This window comes from Medicago sativa, chromosome 4 (assembly GCF_051527215.1).
Source record: "Medicago sativa cultivar Bolivia chromosome 4, Bolivia_mono, whole genome shotgun sequence".
Lineage (NCBI taxonomy): Eukaryota > Viridiplantae > Streptophyta > Magnoliopsida > Fabales > Fabaceae > Medicago > Medicago sativa.
In genome coordinates, this window is record NC_140752.1 from 7251906 (window position 1) to 7270858 (window position 18953).

At 30.3% G+C, this 18953-nt stretch overlaps 3 protein-coding genes across 28 annotated transcripts; 1 reads left to right on the plus strand and 2 right to left on the minus strand.

Moving 5' to 3' along the window:
• Nucleotides 1–1320: 1320 nt before the first annotated feature.
• On the minus strand, nucleotides 1321–4279 carry LOC146925900 (transcription factor bHLH25-like). The gene is made up of 4 exons (XM_085758308.1): nucleotides 3993–4279; nucleotides 3712–3870; nucleotides 2129–2467; nucleotides 1321–1605 (listed from the first exon to the last, which is right to left on the minus strand). Exons 1-4 carry the CDS (start codon nucleotides 4035–4037, stop codon nucleotides 1534–1536), a joined length of 615 nt encoding a protein of 204 aa, XP_085614434.1. The 5' UTR covers nucleotides 4038–4279; the 3' UTR covers nucleotides 1321–1533.
• A 1526-nt stretch (nucleotides 4280–5805) lies between these two features.
• Nucleotides 5806–11132, plus strand: LOC146925901 (uncharacterized). Of its 26 annotated transcripts, none has more exons than XM_085758317.1 (11): nucleotides 5806–6104; nucleotides 6310–6389; nucleotides 6805–6838; nucleotides 7439–7581; nucleotides 7744–7815; nucleotides 8176–8298; nucleotides 8521–8616; nucleotides 8845–8930; nucleotides 9707–9872; nucleotides 10149–10541; nucleotides 10615–11132. In XM_085758317.1, the coding sequence occupies exons 2-10, from the start codon at nucleotides 6321–6323 to the stop codon at nucleotides 10221–10223; spliced, it is 864 nt and encodes a 287-aa protein (XP_085614443.1). In that variant the 5' UTR covers nucleotides 5806–6104; nucleotides 6310–6320; the 3' UTR covers nucleotides 10224–10541; nucleotides 10615–11132. The 26 variants fall into 26 exon arrangements, with proteins under 26 accessions (XP_085614443.1, XP_085614450.1, XP_085614451.1 ...); XM_085758324.1 differs by having other exon boundaries at nucleotides 6314–6389; nucleotides 8720–8930; XM_085758325.1 differs by having other exon boundaries at nucleotides 6314–6389; nucleotides 8720–8930; nucleotides 10633–11132.
• Nucleotides 11133–13858: 2726 nt separating this feature from the next.
• LOC146925902 (transcription factor bHLH25-like) lies at nucleotides 13859–18619 on the minus strand. Its single transcript, XM_085758336.1, has 4 exons — nucleotides 18345–18619; nucleotides 18054–18230; nucleotides 15143–15481; nucleotides 13859–14291 (listed from the first exon to the last, which is right to left on the minus strand). Exons 1-4 carry the CDS (start codon nucleotides 18384–18386, stop codon nucleotides 14223–14225), a joined length of 627 nt encoding a protein of 208 aa, XP_085614462.1. The 5' UTR covers nucleotides 18387–18619; the 3' UTR covers nucleotides 13859–14222.
• Nucleotides 18620–18953: the final 334 nt, after the last annotated feature.

The window sequence follows — 18953 nt, forward strand, 5'->3', positions numbered from 1 at the left end:
TCAAGAAAATAATTAATTCTCATTGTATTAATGTTGGGTCATTGAGGGGAGCCAGGAAGACCGCCCACATCGAGGCTAGAGCAACTATACAAGCGAGGGAGACGCCACACAGGCTATGAATTTATGGGTACTCTTACTTATAAGATGTTCAACATTTGCTTTTCTATCCGATGTGGGACATATAACTCACACTTGCACACAGCACTTCCCCTCAAGTGTGAGTTCATCTATTCATCATGCCCCCTTCAAGGGGAAGCTCTTACTTGCTTGTATCGCCGTTGTTGGTTTCTCCGCAACGGACCGACACTGTACTGTCGTTGCTGGTTTCTCCACAACGGACCAGCTGCCTCGGTCGTACCCTTTATGGAACTGGGGCTCTGATACCACTGTTGGGTCATTGAGGGGAGCTAGGAGGACCGCCCACATCGAGACTAGAGCAACCACACAAGCGAGAGAGACGCCACACTCTTACCCAAAACCATAAGGTATGAGTTTATGGGTCCTCTTACTAATAAGATGTTCAACATTTACTTTTCTATCCGATGTGGGACATATAACTCACACTTGCACACAACATTCTCCCTCAAGTGTAGTCCATCTATTCATCATTTAAGACACAAGTTAGATTCTTAAGGGGGATCTTAATTTATAGGTTTAAAGGCGCAAGTTTTTGTTTAACTTGTTTGAGGTGTAAGAAACGTGTGATGGTAAGAAATATTATAAAATGTAAAGGAGAAACAAACATGTAAACACAAAAAGGGTGCAAGAAAGTAAAGATAAAAGTTTAAAAGGAATGATATTATCATAAACATGATTGTGTTACAAACGGTCAATAAGATGTTCATCCTATAAGGAAAGAAATACTAGTAGTCAAGAACGGAATTAAACTCCATTGCAAGGAGAATGATTGTATACTATTTATAGAAGAAAAAAAAAAAGAAACCAACTCCTAAGATATATGAATGACATGTGTCTTCTAACTAACTTCAATTTTTTTTTCATAAATCTTTGATTCTTGACTTAGAAAAACTTTTTTCCTTCTAATAAAAGTCATCCAAAGATGTCATTGTGAACTTATCTCAATGAATAATGCATAATATATGCAAGGTCTAGGGTTTGAACCCTGACCACCACAAAAAAAAAGTCATTCAAAAATTGTGGAGTATCCACCTCATTTTTATGATCGGTCGGCTATTTCATTGTTATTATTTTCATTGACATTTTTTGTTCTTGAAGGATTAACTATTTTATAAATCTTCCTAAATTTACCATTTTTTGTTCTTGAAGGATTATTATCATTGTTTATTCTATGATGGTAAGTTTTCCGTAACAAAAATGAATTTCTTTGCATGAATAAATAACTATACTGTTTATAGAAGAAAAGAAGAAACTAACTCTTACGATACATGAATAAAGTGTCTTCTAACTAACTTAGAAAACTACTCTTTCAAATTTAAATTTCTTGCAGTTTTTGCATAAAAATACATCTACACATTCGGTAACTACACTTGTTTCATACGTAACTAGCACATGCTATTGTGTAGAGATCACCATTCTCAGAGTTTTCACTAATTCATTCACTGAGATGTTGTAGCCATCACCCATCTGCATTGTATATATCATAGCAAGTCAGAATCACATGTTATAACCTCATCATTATTCAATACACGATCAATAAAACTAATTAATTAAATAGTAAAAATTCAAGGGTCTGCTAACTTGTGCCCTTAGGGCACATGTTAAACAACCTAAAAAGAGCAACTTTGCATTGGAAAACATAATACGTCAATTTTTAAGAAGTTGAATGCATGATTTTTGATACACCTATTTCTATAATAAGTTTCTTAACATGTGCCCTTGAGGGCACAAGTTAGCAGTTGCCAAAATTCAGATATTTTAGTAAGAGAAAATTTAAAAACACCCTATATCTAACATTTTTTCTAACGGCCAGGCTGAAACTTATGTGAGTCTCATCACTTTATGAGATAGTACATTTTTAAATTGCGGTATCCACACTGAATTTTATGCGATAAAAAAGTGACTGTTAGAGAATGTTAGAAAGAGTGTGTCTATGATACTTATATTTCAGTAAATTCTAAATATGAATTTTGGTTACCATATTATGTACCTTAGCAATGATGGTGATGTCAAGGATGGATTTTCCAAATTGCAAGACACTACTATTAACTACTGAAAGATGAAGATTTGCAAGGTGGGTCAGTATTTTGAGCAGTATACCATTTTGTTTCTCACAATGGACTATGACAAGTACATCTTTTTGTGACACTCTTGCTTTGACCTCTGGAAGAGTATTATCACTTGTTCCACAATTGTACTCATCTGAATTCACTTTGGTCCTTTTGTTGCTACAAATGTTTGATCCAGCTACTTGTTCTAGCTCTCTCACACGTTCTGCAAGTTTTTCCACATAGTCTTTAGCTTTCTCCAGGATCGAAGTGTCGTCCATCTACAAGTTCATATTGAAAAATTAATTTCAATTTTTAATAATAGGTACGTGTGTGTATGAGTAGTCATAATAAGTTTGACTCTAGAGTAACTCTAAGATGAATAACTTCACTTGATATACAATTTTGTTTCCATATAAATACATACATATATACATTTTTGTTTTCATATACATGCATATATAATATCCACACGTTCAATACATTAAAATTTATAATATTTGTTTTTTTTTATAAAAAATTATAAATTTGCGATCATTAAAGAGTATACCGAAACACTGGTAAAAGGGCTGATAAAATAATGTGAAAAAAAAAAATAAGACTGTAAATTTTTACGTTGAAAAGTCACTACCTTCAATTTCAAGTCTCTTAAAATTCATAATTGAATAAGCACATGGGATATATGTAATCATTTTCATTTGTTTTCCCTACTTCTTTATTTTTTACAAATTTTTATTCCTATGCTTTTTTCTCTTCTTCCTTCCTAGACAAATTAAAATGGAAATGGATCACCTCAGTTTTTTTTTTTTTTTTCCATTATTGAATTTTCGAAAAATGTTATTAGAAGATGTTAATTTTTTTTCCATCCGAAAATAGGCCATGATACTTAAGAGTTTGATGGAGATGCAAGTATGGTTGACAGAAAATGTTGACCAAGAATTTGAAGTTAATTCTCGCGATCGATTTTTTAATTGAAGTTCATCAACCATTTACTCTCAATCATATTAATGAACTATAATAACGAAAAAAAATTAAAGAGAAAATAAATGGAGAGATTTTACAGTGTGATCAAAACCAATATATAGGACTACTTCCATAAGTAAACTTAATTAAGTACTCTCTCTATTCTAAAATGTAAGTAAAAATGGATCAACATAAATTGATGTATTCGGTACAAGTTTTGAACCAAATACATTATTTTTTGTTGACTAATTTTTGTTTATATTTTGAGACCGATGAATACTTGTTATAACCGTTAGTTGAAAAGTTGACGGCAAAAACTTTATATAGATATTTTATTTTTTTGAAAGCAACCTTTTATATTTTTCCTCAAACAACAAAACTTCATTAATTATCACTCATATGTAATTGAATCACTTCAAATAAGAAAAAACACAACAATTTCGTGTATATATAACAGCTAGTAACACATATGCAAATAAATCATACCATTCATTTAGTATTATATACTCCTAAATTTAATTTGTAATATGTCAACTAAATTTAATTTAATTTAGTTACCAACCTTCTTTAAGCCTATGACATCTGAAAGTTCCTTCAATCTCTCTGTTATCTCCTTCTCATTGCATCCCTTTGTATCATCTGTGGGATCTCCAATTTGATCCTCATCATCACACACAGATTCAGATTCTCCATCTTCAAAAATGACTTCATCAAGTATTTCCTATGTATAAATGAAAACAACAAAGAAAAGAGAGTTATACACATATTCAATATGACTATGACTAACACAAAATCATGTGTAGCATATGTATTAAATAATAGGTTATTGCAATTGGATTTTACCAAATCAGAATCATGAGAAGGCCAATTTTCTCCTGACTCCTCCATTAATTTTGTGAAAATTATGCTATTATATAAAGTTAATTTTGTGCCAAGAAATATATATGTAAGGTAATTGTGTGGAAGAATGAAAGTATAGTGTGGATAAGAGGTGGGGTTGTGTATAGGTGGGAAAGAATGAAAGAGTGATGAAAAGAAGGGAAACAGAGATTCAATATTGGTGTTCTAAAGTGAAGGGTAGCTAAGGTTGTGAGGTGAGTAGTATGGTGCGTGGAGTAACTGATTACTCCATCATCAACTTGGGATGAGTCATATATATCATCACACTTGTTAACTTAGACCCAATTACTTTTTTAGAAAGACTAGTTTATGAAGTTATAATTAAAAAGTTTATTAGATCCACCTTTGCTGCTAAACCATAATTTCTAAACATAAGTGGTGTAAGTAAGCAGCTATAGGGACATTTGCAATGATACACTCACTTATTTTTTTCAAGAGGTGATATTTGTACAACCATTTTGTAACAATTTTTGTGACAACTTTATCTCTCATACTCACATTATGTTTTTACTTACTTTCTTTATTATTTTGCTTTCTGTGTCAATACCTACTTTTTCTTTGTAAATTTATGGTTGTCCCAAAAGTTGTCACCCAAATGGTTATTCAAATAACACACCTCAATTTTTTATAAGGTGTTTCTTAACAAATGATAACTAAAAAGTGTTTAAATGCATCCTAAGATGTAAGATCCATTGTTAAAATACCCATTCATAAAAACTAGTGATGATGTTCTATATTCCTTTTTTTAGGGGTTGTATATATTCCAACTTAATTAGTTAAGATTGATAAAATCGATAAGAATTCAGTTCATATCTCATAGATATCTAGGTTTGAATCATGATGTCGATGTGAGGATTTTGTTGATGGATAAATTGAAATGAACAATGTTATTTGATTCACACAAGAAAGATAAGAATGCACTAAAATAAGGACATTATTAGCTAGTTATCTTGAGACACTTGTTAAAGACATAAAAATAAATTAATTATGATTGATGTTTTTTTTATATACTCTCATGAGGTTGATTACACAAGTTCTGAAATAATTCTACCTTAATTGGTTTCTTAATATGTGTACGAAGACACTTATTAGTAATAATAAGAGCAGATAAATAGGTCTAAAATGTTCGTCTGAGCGCTAGTTATATGAAATAGTTTCCATAACTAAATATATTTACCAACGTTTTAGGTTTTTTTATATCAATAAGCATCGAGTTCAACTCATTAATTATTTTTTGAGAGGTCAATAATTTATTTTTATTTTTTTATAAAAAGAATACTTTTAATAAAAAAAATAGTTAGTTTTTCCAAAGACAAGTACAGTTTAAAAAAAAACCGTCAAAAAAAAAGTACAGTTTAAAAAAAACAAAAAAAGAAATTGAAAGAAAAAGATAAGCACAAGTATTGTGGTATCCACCGTTATATCATTAATATTATTCTACACTCGTTAAACATGCAACTTGCATCTACACCGTTCAATAATTCATAGTTTTACACGTGGCAACCAGATAGCGACCATGTTTGAAGCATGGGAAGGTCGCGTGGTTCGCGTGTGTTTCATGCGTATACAACGACTTTCTATTTTAGTCTTTTAATTTGTTATTTTAGTCTTTCTATTTATGCTATCTACTAAACTAGATAGGAAAATACATGTCCGTGGAAATTACCATTTTGCCCTTATTGGGGGCATTTTGGTAAATCAATTAATGGGAGCTGCCTACCTATATATATATATATATATGTGTGTGTGTTTTTTTGTTGATGAAGAAAAGAAAAAAAAGAAGAAGAAGGAAAACAGAACGGGACAGAGAAGAAGAGGGGTGAGAAGAACGGGAAAAGAAGGGAGGTCGAGGGAGATGAGAAGAAGAGGAAACGGGTACGGGAGAAAGAAGGGGGGACGAGAGAAATAAGAAGAAAAACAAATCCTCCTTCTTCTTCCTCAACTTGCATACTCCCTCTCACCCATAACTCACAAAACCCCCATTGTTGAGTAATTGAAGCTTTGCATGTATCATTTTCTTCTCAAATCTATCAACAGAAGTTACAGAGAATCAAGGTGAGTTGGGATTATTCAATTTTCGTTTTTGATTTGGCTGAACCACAAATACCCTTTTTTTGTTTGATTGGGTTTTTGTGTTTTTGTTATTGTTAATGAAATTGTTAATTATGTTGTTAATGTTGTTGATTTAATTGATGTTTTTTTCCTGGATTTTTCTTAATCGATGGTTTTTTTTTTGTGGGTTTCTGGAAATTATTCTAAGAAAGAAGATTGATGCAGATGAGGAAAGAATTGATGCAGATGGAAAGAAGAAGGAAGAAGGGAATGCATTGTTCAAAGCTGGTAATTGTTCTATTCTCAATCATGTGATTTTATTTAAACAAATTATTTATTTCAGATTTTTGATTTATAAGTTATCAGTTATGACTTTTGTTTGATGTAAAAAGTGAATTGATGTAAAAAATAAATGGGTTGGGAGTGGCACTCACCAAGTGTTTGAGGTAATGTCTCAATAACAATACTAATTACTTGGTCAAAAAATCCAAAAATGTTTTTCCATAATTTTTTTTTGGTTTCGATGGTGATTAAGGTTGGATGTCTCCAGAAAATTGTTTTATTGATTTTCAGGGTTTGATTTTTTTATTAGGGTTTTGTTTTGATTTTAAGAGAAAGGTGTTTGATTTGTTGGTTTGATGTTGTGTCTTTATTTTAGAAGGTGTTTTCACTTTTGATGATAGCCTCTAATTTCTTTAATCAGGTAAACAACATATATGATAATGAACTTAATTCTGGTAAGCACTTCTAATTGGAAGTGTTTGTTTACATATTAATTATTCAAATTCAGTTCTACCTAATTAATAATTAATTGCATTATTAAATGACAGAATCATCAGGTAATGCTGCAGATCACGATTTGGATTTAAGTTTGGGAAATTCAAATTCTAGGGTTGATGCTTTTTATAGTTTAAAGTTGATTGGTTTGGGGTTTGTTTTGGTTCACATATCTCTGACGTTATGTTAAACTTTCTTTCATTCATCTCTGACATTATGTGTAGATATTTAACTATCTATTATTGAGATTTCTTACAGTATCAAATGTGCAATTTAAAGTCTGTGATATTTGTGATAAGTTGCAGATTCGCATTACAATACAAGTCTACATTCTGTTTATAGGAATAATAAATTTGTGATATGCTCCATGTATTAAACTTTGGTGTCTTGCTGATGAGTTGTGTCACTTTGTTTAGGGATATTGAATTTTAAAGCACTTTTTTTTTTGCAGTCTTATACTGCAATACTAAATGGAACTTCATTTATTGTATAGTTAATAACCATGTATAGATGTCATAAGGTTTATTGTATAGTTAATAACCATGTATAGATGTCATAAGGAAAGGGTGACTTCATATCTGATAAAGAGATAAAGTATGTTATATTGGGAGAGAAAGCTAAGGCTCAGCTGATTTGTGACTCAAAGAAAGACATTGCACTCAGTTTAACTGAAATACAAAAGAATCCTCTGAATTATACTCAGGTTAGTCTATTGTGTCTTGAACCTTGTGTTTTACATATATCTAGAAAACAAGTTTAGTCCTAAATTAAATTGTTTCAAGGAATATTGCAAAATATGGACATTGCTCTTGATGGTTTTATAGCAAAATTGTTTTCTGAAACCTTGTGTTTTACTTATATCTAGAAAACAAAGTTTACAAGTGGTACTGAATTAGTTTGTTTTAACGCTACAAAGTCATCGATAAACTCACGACAGGTAATGAGGACTTCTGAGTCGCCTATGGAATCCAAGTATCATAAACTCCTCTGCTTCTGTTCATTTTTATTTCAAATATAGATGACTGATTTTCTATTTTCATTTTCATGCAGTAGCTTTGGATTGATTTGAATTCGATTTTGTTTCAGATTTTTTCAAATATTTTGATTCCCATAAAGCGTGTGGATCAGGATTCTACTGTTTATGACCTTGGTTTCGATGTTGAATTTTAGTACAGAAATTTAATCTATGCAACATATGTTGTTTGTAATGTGAAGATGGAACAGGTTGATTCAAAATTCAACACTTTGATTCAGTTCAAATTTGTGATTTCAATTTTCAACACCCTTTGTGGAACAGGTTGTAATAAATGGAGCAGCAAAGGAGGTAGGAAGAGCAGCAGTATTAGCTGTGACAAAGGCCAGAGGAATGGAAGTTTCTGGAGCTATTGATACTCAACATGTTGGGGAAGATATTGGACAGGTTTTTCTTTGGGAGAGATTATGGAAATAGTTTTATGATAGTAATAGATAGACATAGTTTTTAAAGCAATTTTTCATGGCTAAAGGAAACAACTTCAAGTGATAGGACAATAGGCCAAGATTGAAGACTATATTATGTTGAGAAACTCATAAGTTATATTTGTAGAATTATGCTGTGTTTTGGTAATATTTGACCATTGATTGTTTCTTCTTCACTATATAGGCAACATCATTTGGCATGAAAAGTGTTGTGTACATGCCGCGGATCAAATTGGATACGGTTGCAGCATTGTCTGCATTCTGCGAGAAGGCCAGCATGGTGAGCAAGGGGTGAGACTTATACATAAAGAACAAATAAATAGTCTACTTGAACTTAATTATGTTCTCTTTAGTCTTTTCTAAATATTTTGTTGTCCGTGCAGTTATTTCATACTCTAGACAAAACATACTTTAGACTAAATCTGCTACTACTAAACCATTTGTTCTTTTTTGGCATTTGGTTAACTATAACGTCGGGGTGTCTTGGTTGCTCCAACGCTTTCCATAGGATCAATATTATTACAGCAGGCTGCAATTTCAGCTTCTTTCCATTACCGCAACGTCGAAATTGTGGAATCCAAGGCTAATGCAAATGTAAGAATGATTAATTTTGATTTTCGTTGTTTATGTTGAATCCACTTAAAATATGAATGTTTGTCCGGATGTGATCTTATCAGGTGTTACGTTAATGCTAAAATTTTGTTAGCATTAGAAACCTTCTAATTTGTCAAGTACAACATAATTATTAAGAAAGTATAATATGCATTAAAACTATAATTTTTGTATGACATGAAATTTTAAATTGATGAGATATATGATATGAAGAAGATAACAAAATAATTTAGAGAAATTACACATTTCTTGGTATGTGCACTGTTTCAAAAAAACCTAATGTCGGCCTACCGATAACAATTTGGTTTGCTGCCATGGTAAAGAAATTTCTTAGATTTTCTATAGGTATAAATTTTTAACTGCATGATCTATGTCCATCATCTAATGTATGGGATCTAATTCTATTACTTTCCTTCTGATTTGTTTCATTGTGTTCTTCAGGTCTGTTCATAAATTTTTGTATTTTCATTAGTTAGTCCTCTGATACAGTTGCAAATTTATAACTAACCATTTTTTGAGTTGTCTTTCCCGTTGATCAAGGAGTGGAATATGAACATTGTTTGATAAATTTTAGTCTCTCTTTCCTTTTCATAGCTAAGCCATTTTTTAAAGGCAAACTGTGCTCTAAAGTTCTTGTCATTTGGTGAGGGCCAACCCCATTGTGCATGTGTTGTAGTCTACAATAGACAAGACAGTCTTACCTTGTCTGTAATGTGTTAAGATTCTAGCCAATATGTTTCTCTCTTTCTGGAAATCAGGGCTTATGACAAAGCAGCTCTAAAATGCAAGGGAAGAGAGGCAGTGACTAACTTTGATCTGAATTTGGGCATGGCGACTCCAGTACATGAACCTAAAGAAAACAAAGGATATCATCAATTTCAGACTGTTTCTTCTTACAACCTGCATCCTCGAAGGAGTTTAAAGGTATATAATAATTGAACTCTATTACTTCCAAATTTAATATATTAGTAAAATGTACATGTATTAGTCTAAATATAAGTGAAGAGTAGTCCATCATAATTTACTATGTTATTTTTCACCTTTCAAAGTAATTTCTTCCAGTATTGAAGTAAATTTGCATTTCAAGTAAATGGCATTAATTCAAATATTTAAGTTTCAATACCTATGTCATAAGATTTCCATGCTATTTTTTATTACTATGAGTTTTCAGTAGCATTGTTATCTTTAAACTTATTCCAGGTTTCATCCATGGGCTCTTCACAGGAAGTGGAGATCAAAGCCTCACAAGAGAGACTCAAGGAATTTCAAACCTGAGTTTGTTTATGGCTTGCCTATAACAGAAGATAGTTGATTATTGGTGTCTACAAGATAATTATGTTGCATACATAGCAGAAATTCTTTGAGGAAATTTGATTTGAATAATTGCAATCTTTTTCAAGAAATTAGAAGGATTCATCACGTGTAGGAGCATTCCCTCATAAGGCTGCACATCCTTGAAAGATTTAGACCTCACCCTTCTTGCTGCATACACCAGAGATTTTAACTTCTTCAGATTCAGTGGAATCTGTAAGGATTCTTAATGACAAATGCTCCAAGCCTAAGTGAAGATGCTATGCAAGCTTTGCAAATAGTGTAAGACTTCATCTTCATTGATGCTTTTGTTCTATTGCAACCTGCTTAGGTTAGCTCTCTAATTTTTCTGCAGATGATGATTACATATCAGGAGAAATGTGAACAATGATACAAGAGCCTTGATGGAGTTCAAAGCTGGAGTAAGGAATAAAATGAATCAAGTATGATAATTGACTCTGAATTGCTGCAAGCCGATTAAATACTTATACCATATAGCCTTGCAAATAGCTCAATGACAGATAACAAATGAAATATTTGATGGTGCTAAAGGTGAATAATATGCTCCCCCAACTGATTGGCCCTATGCATGGGACAAAATACAATTACTATGAGGTTGAGCAAATTATTATAAGAGTAAAGGAAAGATAATACTGTAATAGGGTTTCCAGATAGGATTGCCTATCATAAGGAGATACATGATACATGATATTAGAAAGGATCCCTGGCTTACAAATAGTCTGCAATGAAAAGGCCTATAAAATATCATCATATTATATTCTATATATATGAGAAACTATGAACTTGGATTATGTATGTATGTATTAATATGATGTATCTCATCTTAAATAAGATTTTTGAATTCATTTTGAAGCAAGACTTTCAATATATGCATGGCATCATCAACTATATTCCTATAAAAGTATGCTTTGATTCTATAGTAGTGTATTGGTTAGCTCAGATTTTAGAGCCTAAATTATTTTCCAACACAGTTGGAATCATCATTATCAAAGACATTGTAGTATAGGGAAGTATTCAGCTAGATATATAACTGTTTTCTATCAAATGCAAGTGGATTGTTGAAAATAGACTAGACAAATTAAAATTTGCAAGGCACGGGTTGTACCAAAAAATAAATAAATTCAAAACTCCATGGGTACCCATGGATACCTGAATACCCACGAGTACCCGTATAGTGGGTACCCACGAGGTTAGATTGACTCTGCATAGTGCAGGGGTGGTGGATCAGATCAAGTACACAATTCACAATTATTCTACTAAATTAACTTTACAATTATTAAGTTGTTGAAAGCCACTACTTTTCCAATGCACGTTTAGCCTTCTCAATTGTTGTCTTCGCTGAAACTTGCTTTCTATCTCTCTACAAAAAAAGTCCTTGACGTTTTCATTTGTTACTCGTGATAAGCCGTTTTGAACATTTCATTTTCTAACGCCTGATGTAGGAGTACTCTAAATATTGTGTTATGGTTTATAATTATCTGTCATTTCGCAATCTATCTGTCCGATATAATATTTTGTCAAAAAAGTAGCTAACCCCCGTGCGAAGCACGGGTTTGTAACTAGTTTTTTAATGAAAATATTCGAAGTAGGGTTTTTTATGTAGTTGTTGATGTAGCCAACTAACTGAATTTATCCAATTTATTTGAGGTGGAGATCATAAATGAGTACCACTGTTCATGTGGATTTACAAATCCATATTATATTATTATAATATTGAAAGAAGAAAAATAATGTTACACAAAATAAATACAATTATTTTTATATAAGATAAATATTAGGCTTTTTTAAGGGGTACACTATTGTATATATAAGATTTTATTATTTATTTTTTTACATAAGACTGCTATATCAACTAAACATCAAGATTTTTTTGGTTGTGAATAATAGAGATTTTTGTTGTATACCAAAAAAAATAGAGATTTTTGTTGTGAATAATAATAGGTGAATTCTGAAGTTTTATTTTTATTTTTAAAATGACTACTATCTCAACTAAACATGTTTTGTCAAAAAAAAAATTTCAACTAAACATGAAGATTTTTGTTGTGAATACCGACTCTGATCAACACGTTTCTTCTAAAATTAATAAATGTAGCATTGAGTTTGGTAGATATTAAAAGAAGGACCTTTAGATAAATCTTGCTTCGGTATAATGGGATAAATATATTTTATATTTAGTATGTAAATATATTTTATATTGATTGAGATATTATCATTACGATTTGGTAACATTTTGATAACCATGATACTAATTATTTTTATATTTAGTTGGAATTGGGTTGTGGTGGTTTTGGATTGATTCATGGATTGGTGATCATTTGGTGGTATTGATTCGAAATAGTTTTTTCATAACAAATGAATTGGGCGAGTAATGTAGAATACGAGTTAAATCCTTAAAAGAAGTTCTTAGTTGACAGGTTTACGTGTATCAAGCTTTAAGTTGTAGATGGAAGAACCATGAATAAATTTTATTATGTAAAAAGGAAAAAGGTTTAAGGTACAAGTGTGCAAAATAGAAAAAGTATATTAAGCTATGGGTGAGATTCATACAATGTTCTTTCAGATGTGATTCTAGTAGGCGTAAGTTTATCGAATGAAAATAAATTCATTTGCGTGGAGTTTGAGATTACATTATATAGACAAATTGAATAACTAACTAATACAATGCATGTATGTCAAATGTCTTCTAACTTCCAAGAGAGCCTTCTTTGATAACTTTCTTGATAACTTCTCTGGTATAACTTGTCTTGCGGTGCTTTCGGATAGATAATTGTTGCTCTTGAAGCTTCTTGGGTAATCTTCGAGTGGCGGTTTTTGGAGGTTACAACAGCTGAGTCTTTCGAGCTTCTTGGTCACCAATTGATTCATTTAACATGTTTTCCCTTCCATCGACTGGTCCGACTCTATTGACCACGTTTTTTTTCCCTTCCATCGACTGACATTACACTATATGGCAACATTTCCCCTATAAATACCAACACATTCTTCACAAATTCTCATTTCATCTCACATTCTCTTTTATGAACTTCTTCTAAAATGTTCTGCTATTGGCCTTTCATGCAAAGGTTCTTCTCATCTTGTATGGATAGTACGAATGGAAAAAGGGCTGCAAATTCGCACTCTCTGTCTAGATTTGAGTTGCTCATCAGAGTCTCTTTCTCCCATTTTCCCTTTCCGAGGATGCGTGAGAGGAAACAATTCTCCCCCTCCTCTCCTTCTTAGGATGTGCGAGAGGAAACAAATATTATCATTAACTTCCCCCTCCATCTTCTTGTAGCACATGTTTAGCTTTAGATGTCTAATAATTTGATGTAAAAAACATTATTTTAATGGAAATATTTTATGAAATTTTGATCGATTAATAAAATGTGTTTAATTATTGATGTCTCTCTCTTTAAATTCATGTTTTTTTTAACTTCCACTTAATAATGTGTGTCACTGCTTTGCAAAGTTATTGAAAATCTGGTGAAAAATGAGCTCAAAATGTTGTTCGGATTATACACAATCCGAATGAAAATATGTTTAGAATTCAGTAGGACGCATGCAAAAAAAATAGAGTGGAAAAAGAATGCCAAGAAATATAATTGCAAAATGATCAACTAACTTCTATTATGTGATAGAGTCAACTACTTAAACAATTGCACACAGTATGGACTGGGCTAACCTACACTTACGTAGCTCAATCCTAATTCTTAGATCTATAATTAACACAAGTGTTTCTCCTATAATTAACTCTTAAGTACCAACAAAGACATGCACTTTGGTTTGCACTTCAACAATTTATCATAATTTTATACACTTATTTTCATATACTATAATATCTGAAATTCTCCCCCAAAGTACGGTGGCCCTTTCTGAGTAAGACAATAACAGTTAATTCTTGTAGAGTATAATAAATATGATACCAAACATATTCATTCATTCCAAGTCAGATTTCACAATCTATTATGTCGAGATTGCTATTCTCAGGGTTTTCACTAGTTCATCCACTTTAAGGTTATAGCCATCATCCATCTGCAGAATTTAATTTTTTTTTTAATAAAAATAAGCTCAGTACATTTCATTTATAATAAGAGTAGAAATACATGATAAAATGTCAAGGAAAAGCTGAAAACTAACATAACATGACACCACCCTAGCCAATAAGAAATTAATTAATATTTATGAACAAAGGACATGATTAATATTTTAATAATATACTAAAAAGGGAAAAAATATAAATAAGTATATACATTCAAGTGTAAGAATATTCTTTTTTTTCTTTCACTTGCTACTAAAGTTTCAGAATATATTCAAATATCATAACAAAAAATCAATCTAAAATGGAATAAGATTTTTATAATGGTTTTGATTGTGATATGTAAAATCTTATTCCATTTTAGATTGATTTTTTGTGTGATTTTAAATTAATATTTGACAAATTACATTGACATATTAATTTAGATATTCAAATATCATCACAAAAAATCAATCTTATTCCATTTTAGATTTACATTATAATATCTAATTTCCTTACGTTGACAAATTAATATATCTAATTTGTCAATATCTAATCAATCTTCATCGTAAGGATTTTTATATTACAATATCTAATCAATCTTCAACGTAAGGATTTTGATAATGTGTGTAGTTCATTTTATAAGGTATTTAGTGTTAATTTGTCAACGTAAAAAGATTTACATTACATATCTAAATTAATATGTGTGATTTTAAAAGTAATAATAATTAAAGTAATTTTCTTCAAAAAAATAATAATTAAAGTAATATGTTTTTGAGCTGAAGATCATAATTGATTGATGGTACAGAAACTAAATGACAACATATATGAATTAAAACTTTACATGAAGCATATATTGTATATGTACCTTGGCAACGATGGTGATGTCAAGGGTGGATTTTCCAAATTGCAAGACACTACTATTAACTACTGAAAGATGAAGATTTTCAAGGTTGGTCAATATTTTGACCAGGATACCATTTTGTTCCTCACATTGGACTATGACAAGAACATCTTTTTGTGACACTCTTGCTTTAACCTCTGGAAGAGTAATATCACTTGTTCCACAATTGTAGTAATTTGAACTCACTTTGGTCCTTTTGTTAGTACAAATGTTGGATCCAGCTTCTTGTTCTAGCTCTCTCACACGTTCTTGAAGTGTTGCTACATAGTCTCTAGCTTTGTCTATGATTGAAATTTCATCCATCTACACATTTATATAGAGAAATCAATTTCACTTTTTTCATCCCTATTATTTATAAGTGCATATACATACAATATAAAAAATAGAATATTGATCTTTCTATGCAATTCTCTTTTCTCATCTGTTACAAGATGAAAATTGTATCAATAATAAATATTATGTTTATTTATTTTTATTTATATTACACCTTTTTATATAATTATTCAGAAAGATGTATTTTTACAAATATTAATGAAAATAAAAACACTTCACAAACAGACATGCAAATAATGCAAATGCCTTTAGAATATAATGAACCAACGACCCCTGACAATGATTTTTTTTCATTGGATAATAACGAACCTTTCACTTTGCTTAAGCTACACTCTTTTTGTAGAGGTTTTTAAATTAAACTATCCAATTAATTTTTTGAAAAGGGAAGAAGATAATAAATCACTGCCTTTAAAATTAAAATATAACTAGAACTTTTACCCGTGCTACCGCCCGGGTCATAAAAAATGGAGAAGCTAATATATTGTGATATGATCCATTACATAGATAATAAAAGAATTAAGAACATACAATGGTTGTTCACACATTTTCGAAAATCTCCTTATACACTACATTTGAAGTGGTGTTAATACAGTTCTCATTGTCATCTATTAATAATATTTTTAGAACATTATAAATGTAGTAGACAAAAGCAAAATTTTATAATACAATCCCAACTTATAATTTTAATGTCATAATTTTAAATAGAACTATAAAAGCAGATTGTGCAATTGATTCAAAATATTTTTAGCGACATTGAGCAGCAATCCATAATTTTTTAACGAAAGAGATTTTGGCAAAAACACCCCACAAATTATAAATTAATGAAACAAAGCAAATGTATTTTGATTTCTATCAGTTCTGTATGTAAGTTTAAAATATCTGTCATGATTCTATATTTATGTCATTTATATTGTGCACTTAATTTTAATAATAATTTTCCTTGTAAATTATCATACGTCAACTATCCTACTGTAAATCATCCTACCACTGCTTGTTATAGTAATATGTTTAACTCCCAAAACAACTAACATAATTATGGCCGAATAAATTAGATTGATGGTAAGTTGAATAGCTTATACATAAACTATATAAGAATAGACGAACGAAAAAATTCAAAACAATTAGATATGACATAAACAAATTTGCATAAATTGTAAATCCCATCCTAGTAGTAAAATTTGTTGCTTGTTAAAATATTTGAGGGATGTAACAAAACGTAAAAATAACAAAACCTAAAAAAATTAGGGTTAGTATTAGGAGGGAAAATATTACGTTTAGTTGTTGCTAACTTAACAAAATTAACTAGTTTTTTTACCCGGCGTTGCCCAGGTTAGACATATAATTAAGGATGAGTGAAATTCGCTATGTATGGTATCCGAATTTTTTGTTACAAAATTAATTTCTTCTTTTGATACTTATTTTCTCCCCCCTCCCATAAAAAACATAATCTTAATATCTTTTAATTTGAAATTGTTTTTAGATTTTTTTTTAGATCCTAGTTTTAAAAAAAATAATAACAAAGAGAAATAATGTTCTTAAAAGTGATCTTTTTTAAAAGTTATAACGAACAACCCCATAGACCCTGTTTGTAACAAATTTAAATAAAAATGATTTTGACATTCAATAATTTAGAGATTTTTTTTACTATTAATTAACATTAACAAATAATCAGAGCATGTTTGACATTCAAAAATCATACCGGTTATTAACTTTCAAAAATAGTGTTTGGTAGTATGAATTTTTTAGTGGATATGATAAAAATTCGAAGAAAAAAAATAAGTTTAAAAAAAATAGCAAATTTTAGAGCCAAAGATTTTAGGGTTGAGGATTAGCATTTAATGATGCAAATTTAGAGCCAAAATTTTAGGATTGAGTTGTTGCAAACCTAATAAGGGATTAGTGGAGGGAAAAAATTAGGTTAACTTGCTGCAGACTTAACGAAATTAATAAATAAGGATAAAAAAAATAAAAAGTGTATGTTATTGACTTCACTTAATCGTTACCTTTGTTTAACCACACTCTTAAGTTAAATTTAAACTACATCAAAGATATAAAATAATGAGTGTAGAAAAATAAGATTGTAAATTGTAATATTAAAAAGTCGATTCCTTCAATCCTAAGTCACTTCGAATTCTTAATTTAATGAGCATACTATCATCACTTACACAGAAAGCCATCCGCACATGGGGCATCTATCATCATTTTTATTTTATTTTATTTTATTTTATTTTATTTTATTTTATTTTATTTTATTTTATTTTCCCTACTTTATTTAAAAAAATAATAATCTTTCTGCATCATTGAGTTTTTACAATTGATTTTGAGTGTATAGAAGATAATTTTTTTAGTATAAAGAAGGCTGGTATGATTTGAGTGTATAAAAATATAATATTTTATACTATATATCAGCTTGTAACACAATTTATATATATAAAAGCTAGTAAGACATATGCAAAGAAATCATACCGTTCATTTAAATATAAATATGTTTACTATATTTAATTTAGGTCTAAAAAAAACTATATTTAATTTAATTACGAACCTTCTTTAAGCCTATGGCGTCTGAAAGTTCCTTCAACATCTCTGTGATCTCCTTCTCATTATTTTCCTTTGTATTATCTGTGGGATCTCCAACCTGATCTTCAAAATAATGATCCTCATCATCATCACATACAGATTCAGATTCTCCATCTTTAAGAATGGCTTCATCACTTATTTCCTATGAATAAATGCAAAAAACAAAGAAAAGAGAGTTATACACATAATATGACTGTGACTAACTCAAAATCATATGTATTATATTAATAGGTACGTGATTGCAATTGGATTTTACCAAATCAGAATTAGAAGGCCAATTTTCTCCCGACTCCTCCATTAATTTTGTGAAAATTATGCTATTATATAACGTTAGTTTTGGTCCAAGAATATTATGTAAGGTAATTGTGTGGAAGAATGAAAGTATAGTGTGGTTAAGTGGTTGAGAATGAGAGAGTGATGAAAAGAAGAAAACAAGAGAAGGGTGGTTGAGGTTGTGGAGGTGAGTAATATAATGAGTACGATGGAGCAACTTACTTCATCATCTTGAGTTTGTCATTAACTGTCATATTGAGTGTGTCTATATATATATATATATATATATATATATATATATATATATATATAAAGATGTTTCAATTTAATATGTTAAGATTATCCAATTGGTAAACTACTGATCGATAACTATTGTGGATGTGTTCTCAGTGGAATTTATTATTTTTGGTATAGAATTGTGTTGATATAAGTTAGTGGCTTTTAGGTTTCCTTATAAATTGTGTTGATATAAGTCAGCATTACTCTTCCACACTAGGTTCTTTAACAGAATTTTTATTTATCTTTTTAACTTTTAATAAAAAATTTCCGTTTAAAATAACAATATAAAGTACAGACATTTGGGGCACATGCC